The sequence below is a fragment of the Zonotrichia leucophrys genome, chromosome 26 (assembly GCF_028769735.1).
Source record: "Zonotrichia leucophrys gambelii isolate GWCS_2022_RI chromosome 26, RI_Zleu_2.0, whole genome shotgun sequence".
Taxonomy (NCBI): Eukaryota; Metazoa; Chordata; class Aves; order Passeriformes; family Passerellidae; genus Zonotrichia; species Zonotrichia leucophrys.
In genome coordinates, this window is record NC_088195.1 from 4,904,944 (window position 1) to 4,912,869 (window position 7,926).

The 7,926-nt window shown below is 58.6% G+C and overlaps 1 protein-coding gene across 1 annotated transcript; it reads right to left on the minus strand.

Moving 5' to 3' along the window:
* Nucleotides 1-2,975: 2,975 nt before the first annotated feature.
* Nucleotides 2,976-7,693, minus strand: CDKN1A (cyclin dependent kinase inhibitor 1A). Its single transcript, XM_064732973.1, has 3 exons — nucleotides 7,669-7,693; nucleotides 4,847-5,263; nucleotides 2,976-4,175 (listed from the first exon to the last, which is right to left on the minus strand). Exons 2-3 carry the CDS (start codon nucleotides 5,253-5,255, stop codon nucleotides 4,126-4,128), a joined length of 459 nt encoding a protein of 152 aa, XP_064589043.1. The 5' UTR covers nucleotides 5,256-5,263; nucleotides 7,669-7,693; the 3' UTR covers nucleotides 2,976-4,125.
* Between the last annotated feature and the right edge of the window lie 233 nt (nucleotides 7,694-7,926).

Below are 7,926 nucleotides of genomic sequence, written 5' to 3' on the forward strand. Positions count from 1 at the left end.
TACTCAAGGCACCTTCCGCTCTGGGTGACACCAACTGCCGGTGCTCTCAGTTTCCTGTTTGCTGCCTTGCAGTGGGGTGAGGGAAGGAGCCATCCAGAGGGTCACGGTGTCCCCAGAGTGCCCAGGTCCCAAGGCAGCTCTGCAGAGGCACTGCCAGTGCCATCAGGAAGGGCAGCAAAGTCCCCATCCTTTCCTGGTTTGCCATGTCTGGGGCTGGGAGGTGTTTGGAGTGGGGGGAAGAACAGCAGACAAACAATGTTATTTCAAAAAATGTTATTTTAAGACTCCTAATAACCCAAAATATAAAATTTTCTATAGCCTCCTGTAGTAAACCCCTCAGGCTTATTTAGCCTCCAGATTATAATATCCTGTCAAAGACAGAACAACCTGAAAATCCCCTCCCCCGTGGAGGCTCTTTGTCCCCAGAATTTGAAGATGTCCCCCTTGTGCTGTTCTCTGATGGTTTTTTTAGACTCCTGCTTGAATTATAGACTTGGCTTTAAACCCCCTATCTGATCATGGGCTGCTGCCACTCTGCCTCATGAGGGGCAGATGGACCACAGGCATTTTTCCTGCTCTTTAACTGCAAAACATGAAGAGAACACAGGCAGGAGGAAACTCTGTTATCTCTACAACATAACTTGAACAAACATTCCCTGGCCCACAGCAGAGCCCAGGCTCCCAGGGCAGGAGCTGTGGGCAGGGAGCTGATGCCTGTCTTAGTTTGGAAAGCCAGGTGTCTGCTAAGGAAAGCAGGAGCCTCCCCTGAAATGGAGAATGTAAACCCTCCCCACCCCTCTGAATTGCTATAAACTTTAAATTAAGGGACTCTCAGGCAAAAATATGGGAGAGGAAATAACAGTTCTTTAATAGGGAAGAAAATAAAAGGATAAAATAAACAATGCAGGAAACCAAACCAACACTGCCAGAGTCAGAGCCCAACCTGACACCCTGTGGGTCAGGCTGTTGGCAGCAGTCCCATTGGAATTGTGGCTCAGCCCTCCTGCAGTGTCAGGGCTGGTTCTGCTGGAGCAGGATCCTGGAGAAAGGTGCAGTCTCTGCCTCTGAAGATCCAGGGGAAGGAGAGAGAATCCAGTTCCTCTGGGCAATCCAGTGCAGAAGCTGAGTTGATATTCCAGAATCTCCAGATTATATCTGGGTAGGAATGCTTGGCTCCTCCCTCTGGGCTCACATCTCCCAATGGGATGCTGTAGCTCTTATCGGCCATGCAGTGACATTCAATGGCTGTTATCAGCAGTGTTCCCTCCCAGTGATTGTGATCACTCAAAGAGAGAGATAAGGCAAACTGCTCACTTGAGAAAAGATAATCTGCCATACAGATGGTAACAGAAAACATCTTGCCTGGCAATCTGGAGCAATGCCCCAACTCTCTCTGCACCTAAACAGGTGAAATCCCTCCCTGGGAACCATCCACACCCTGCTCATTTGGTGTTTAACCTAACAGATGAGCTGCCAGCTCAGGTCCATCTGCTCCATCAGGGCCAGCTAAAGCTCAGCTGGTTCTTCTCCACACTCTGGGCAAAGCTGCTGCTGCTCACCCCAAACTGAAGCATCCCCTCGGTCAGGCTGGGGGGCTCAGTGTCCCCTCACCCTCCAGCCCTCTGCAGTGTTTGCTGCTGCACAGAAAGGACTGGATTTTGGCTTCCCCCAAGGATTTGAGAAGAAAATTTTCCCTTTTGAAGGGAAAACCCTAAATATCCCTGGGAGAGCTTGATTTGTGCCTTCTGCCCAGCAAGGCTCTGGCATGGTGCTCCCAGTGGATCGGCAAAGGGCACAGCCCAGGGGGAGGGCACAGCCCAGGAGGGAGGGCACAATCCAACCCCAAGGAGATGCTGGAAGGTGCCAGTGAGAGGGAATTGAATGTGGGCAAGGGAAGGGAAGCACCTGAGCCTCTCTCTGTGAGGGTTTGAGCCTCAGCATCCTTGCTCGGTGCACGGAGTAGCAAACACAGCCTGGGCTGAGAGTGGGAGGTTTCCTTCCTTTCCCCAGCTGCCATCACTGCTTTGTGTCCCAAAGCTGGGGGGACACAGTCCTGGGGTGTCCCAGGGACTCAGAGCTCAGCCCTGCAGAGCCCAGCCTGGCTGTCCCCAGAGCCACAAACACAGACAAGGGGTTTCACTGATTTATTTCTCATTGCCTTCCTTGCTCCTGCTCCTGGCAAACAGGAGGCAACAGCAGAGGGGAGCTCCTGGCAGCAGCCAGGGGGGTTTGGAAGGACTGACGTAAGGGGAAAGATTACAGGGGCTAAATCTGTAGGGTTTGACTCAGCAGCAGCTCAAAGGCTGAGTGTGTGTCAAGGGTCTGCAAGGAGGTCACCCCTCGCTCCAGGGACAGGCAGAGGCTTTAGGGATCCTCAGCTGAGCAATGGCACGAGGTTATTCATGGCCATCAGCTTTCTTTTCATCTGGATCCTCTGCAAATCTGGGCATTTCTCACATTAACCAGAACCTGAGTGTGCATCCAAGCCTTGCCCAAGGAAGCAGCCAGTGGTAGAGACATCCCTGATGCCCCTGGGATCTCAGTGGAAATGCCACCAGCAGTGCCAGCACATGCTCTTGTGTCCCCATCCCACAGCGTGGGTCACCCTTGTGGGCCCCCAGCACCCTTTAAAGGCACAGGGAGGGGAGCAGCTTGCCCATGGCTAATGGCCACATGCTGAGGGTTAGGGGGAACAGGGTCACAGTGGGGCAGGGGAATGATGGGGGCAACAGAGGAGCCACAGGGACACCCCACACAGGTGGCTCTGGCTTCTGCTGGGGACATGGTGGCAGCACCAGACCACGGTCCCCAGGGAATGGGTCAAGCACAGAGGTTGTGGCAAGGCTTTGTTCCTCTCAGCCCTTCCAAAGGCAGATCCCAGCTCAGGGCTGCACCCCCAGCGGGATCCCCAGCCCCTGGAACATCCCCTCCCTCAGCCAGGCCCTGCTCCCATCACCCACATTAACCAGAACGCCTTTGCACAGAGGCATTCAGTGTTTATTCAGGCAAAAGAGTTAACACTTACAGACAAACAGGGATTCCCCCTCTCCCCACATAACTTCATAGGATTATTTTAAATATAAATAAACATTTAATGCTGGGAGCTTGGCAGCTTCACCCACAGCAAAGTGCATGGTGGTGCAAGGTGGGAGATCAACCCTGTCCCTTTTCTTCCTGGGATCATCTTGCACCAGTTTCCAGAGTCCAAATCCAGCAGAGCAGCAGATGAACTCCATGAAAGTGCCAAGATCTGACAGTGTTGAGTCCCTCAGGGACTCATCCTTCAGTTTTGGAACTGAGCAGCCTCTGCTCCAGGCCATCCTTGGTCCCAGAGCAGAGCCAGTGAGGGTCCTCTCCCCACCAGCCCCAAAGGAGAAAAAGTCCAGGAGAACAAGCTACAATTCCTTATTTCAGCATCATCCCTACTACTGAGCAGGACTTCCTCTTAGAGGAGCCCAGCAGAGGCAGAGCAGGGGCTGCCCAGCCTGGTGTCAGTGTTGGGGCAGGCAGGGGCACGGGGGCAAGCAGCACCACTCAACAAGCCAACAGCAGGGTGAGAAGGTGGGATTTGGGGCCAGCAGAGTGCAGGGCATCCCAAAGCCTCCCGTTGGTCCCCATGGCTGCTCCCAGGGAAGGTTTGCCCAGGGAACAGCTCCCTCTGCCCAGCCTGGGAAGGAGCAGCCTCCACCTCACTCTGCTCCCACACGGACAATGCTCAGCCCATCCTGCTGGGACAGAGGGCACCCCCTGTGCCAGGGCTCCACAACCCACACCGGTGACATTTCTTAAAGATATCTGGTGCCACCAGGTGGTTGGGACACAAGTGTCCCCCAGGACCGGCCCCGAGGCAGGGGACAGACCACGGCAGGACAGCAGGACAGCACAAGGACGGTGTTTGGACCCACAGGCACAGGGCACTTCTGCAGGCAGGGCAGCTCCTTCATCCCACCAGGTCCATCTCAGTCCTCCTCCAGCCCCACCATGGGGCTCCTCCTCTACATTGCACACAGTGAAGGTCCCTCAGGACCCCAGAGCAAGTCATAAATAGGGAACTACAGATCTACATGGCTACAGGAGAGCACAGCACAGCTCAGGGTGGGGAGCCACGCTCCTGCTGGCAGCGGGTCACGGCTGGGGCCGGGCAGGGACGATCCTCCTCTTGGCACTGTAGAAGTCTGGAAGGAAGAAGGAAAGGGTTGGAAAGGGCAGGAAGAGGGAGGTGTCCCCAGGGAGGCACCCCGAGCCCAGCCCAGGTGGGTTTCACCCTGAAGCCCCCATGCAAAGCTGCTGGAGAGCAGAGCTGTGAATCTGCATCGCCTCCGCTCTTTGTCTCTGCTGCAGTTCTGCTCCAGGCCCTGACCATGGAGCACAGGAAGAAATTTCTCACTGTGAGGGAAGTGAGACACTGGCACAGGCTGCCCAGGGAGGTTCTGGGTGCCCCAACCCTGGAAGTATTCAAAGCCAGGTTGGATAAAGGCTTTGAGCAACCTGGGCTAGTGGGAGGTGCTCCTGCCCATGGGACCTTGAAGATCTTTAAAGTCCATTCCAACCTGTGATTCTATGACTGGGTCAGGCCATTGGAACTGAAGGTGATGAATTTGGGGGCATCTTCAGCTACAAAACCCACAGGCCCAATGCCAGTCCCCAGCAGCCAATAGGCACCAGCTGGGGGCCTTTTTCCCTTTGGAAGACGGGCTCTGCTTCCCTAGGAGAGATCCAGGGAGGGTGGGACCCCTCCCCATGCCCAAGAGCCAGGCAGGGCTCTGGCACCCAAGCCCCCTCTGGCTGTCCCTGCCATGACAATGCCACCAAGCCCCCAAGGAGTGACACCAACCCCAACACTCACCTTTGATTGTGGTCTGCCCACGTTTCAAGCCCTGCAGGGAACCAGCCCTGCAAACCTTGGAGCTCTGCTGAGCCTCCTCGGGGCAAACCCTGCCAACACCACGCTCCTTGGGGGGGACCCTGTGGGCCAGGGAGCTCCTGCTGTCACTGCTGATGACAGCCCTGACCAGGCTGTGAACCTCTTTTGGTGCCTGCTCAGCCACCAGCATCCTCTCCCACTTGAAGGGCCCTTCCAGGGGAGTCTCTGTCTCAAAGTTGAAGTTCCAGCGCTGCTGAGCTTCTTCCAGCTGCTGCTTCATCTGGTCCTCAAAGGCCTGCTGGAGCTGCTCGTGGTCCACGGGGCCAAAGAGGTTCCTGCAGGCCTTGCTGCTGCAGGGGCTCTGCCCAGCCCTGCTCTGGGACAGCGGCATCGTGGCGGCTGCGGGGAAAGCAGAGCGAGTTACGGTGAGAGGAGCACACACAGGGCAAAGCAAGGCAGGACAAGGTGGGCTGGGTCTGCACTGAGGCAGCCCAGAGGGGACTGACACATCTGGATTCTGATTCTGGAGATTTTAGCAAAGGCTTGAGCACGGCTGAGGTCAGACACAGCTCAGCGCGAGACAGGAGGTGGGGAAGGAGCAGATTCAACATTCCCTGCTCCCCCTCCAGCAGGCAAAGCCCTGCCAGGTCAGAGCATCCAGCACCTCACTCTCCACCCACAACACCCTCGGCGTGCCAGCCTCAGGGGCACAGCTGGATGATGCTCCCCTGGTCCCCAACCTGCTCATCCCCACCTCCACGCAGGCAAGGGCAAGTTGGCACACGGGCAAGTGAAGCAACAGGATGTTTTTCTGGCCAGTTTCTTCATTTCAAGAACTCAGACCCGGTGGTAAGGAAACCTTCAAGCAGCTGCAAGAACATGCCACAAGCTTGACCACTTTGTTAACCACCCTCCTTATCTGCAAGGAGCTGTTGGGTAACCAGAAACAAGACCTTGTTTGTTTTTTTTCAAATCGGTGCCAAAAGCCTTGACCTTCCCAGAAAGTGACAAAGCCTTTCCATCCGAGGAGAACTTCCCCTGACACACATGTGGGGATAATGGACCCCTCACTACACCCCACTTTATGAGGAACCTCGACATAGAATCAGAATTGTTTAGGTTGGAAAACACCTACAAGATCATCGAGTCCAGCTGATAAGAGTCAGCACTGCTCTGGGATTTGAGTTTTCAGAGCTAAGGCTTGCCCTCGCTGCAACAGCCACACTCATTAAATCAGCTTTAAAGAGGAAGATTCACAGCTCCCATTTCCCAACTAATCTGGGACTCTCAAAGCCAGGCCACAAAAGATCCTCCCCATCCCCAAACTTCCCCAAGAAGCAACTTCTCAGCCTCTTGCAGGGAAGATTTCTCCCTAAACTCAGCACCTGCAGCCCCTTTGGATTGCCAGTGCCACACTGTCTTCCCCACATTCCACCCTTGAAATGTGCAAGAAACAACTGAATGTAGCACCCAGAGCCCTGGTCTAGCTGAAAGGGTGAGGATCAGTCAGATTTTGGACTCGAGGACCTTGGAGGTCTCTGCAAAAAGGTGAATTTACCAGCCTTAATGATTCAGTGATCCTATTACCAGGCATGTCACCAACCCAGTGTGCCAGTGGGCAGTGGGGGGTGCCCAGCCCGGGGCTGGGGGGCCACATTCAGCCCCTGTGCTCAGACCCAGCCCCCCGAGTAAAAATAGCAATCCAGCTTCCTATCTCCGGGCAGCGAGAGCGCACAGACAGGGGTGACCTCACTGCCAGGCAAGTCCCAGCATGTCCAGGCAAGCCCGGGCAGGTGGTGGGAGGGGGACACGTTCTGTCATCATGGCCAGACACCCCCGCCCGCGTCACGAGCCCATGTCCCCATTCCCAGGTCACCGACGCCACTCAGGTGCCACCCTGGAGCCTCGAGATAACGCCCTGGCCCTGACTCACGGCTGCAGATCGCCGAAGCCACCAGCGAGGGAGGGACCGGCACCGGCGCCGGGTCACCGTCCCCTCCCACGGGGCTGGTGCCGCTTCCAGCGCCCTCTGCCCGGCCCCGGAGCGAACCCCGAGACTGGGGCGAGGGAGCGGCAGGTGCACGGCCCCGTTAAACCCTGCCAGCCGAGCTGGGCGATGAGAGCAGCCCTGGGGACACCGAGCGGGGCTGCACAGCCGCCTGCGACAGCCAGGACCAGTCCCACCAGTTTGGGCAAGGCTGGGCGAGCAGGAGGGGCTGGGGGCACCCGCATCCGGGAGCGGCTGAAGCCGCTGATCCCGCGCGGTTCGTGACACCGATGGCGCCGGGGGGCTGGCACGGGGGTGGCCGGGACCCGCGGGATGCTCGGCGGTGGCACCGCGCCCGCACCGTGCCCTGCACCGCACCCTGCACGGCACCGGGCACCGCACCCCGCACAACACCGCACCCCGCACGGCACCGGGCACCGCACCGCCGCCACCGGGGGGCGAGCGTGACCCAGCCCGGGGGCTCCGGATCCCCGGGGGGCTCCGCACCGCCACCGCCACCCCCGGCACTGCCACCCCCGGGCACCGCCAACCCCCGGGCACCGCCAGTCCCCGGGCACCGTCACCCCCGGCACCGCCAGCCCCCGGCACCGTCACCCCCGGCACCGGGCGCGGCCCCGCTCTCTCCCAGCGCCGGGCACACGGCTCCAGGCGGTGCTGTCCCCGCTACGGCGTTTCCCCCGCTGCAGGCACCGGCGCTCCGCGGGGAAAGCGGCGCTCGCTCGCCCTCCTTCCCTCCCTGGGCAGCGCAGGAGCGGAGCCGCCCGGCCCGGCCGTGCCCAGTCCCGCCCGCACTCACCGCCGGCTCCGCGCGTCTGCCCGAGCTGGGCGCCACCCCCGCCTTTTAAGTGAGGGCGGCGAGGGCGGGGATGAGCCGGGCCCGGCGTCGCCCGGGATTTCCCTCCCGCGCCGCCCCGCCCCGGAGCGACCGCGGTCTGCGTGTGCATCCTCCCCCCATCGCCCTTTCCTCTCCCATCCCGGTTCCCGGGAATGTTGCGGTGCCAAGGGAGACCCGGCCATGCCAGGACCGTGGGCACCGGGACCCCCTTGCTAGGGA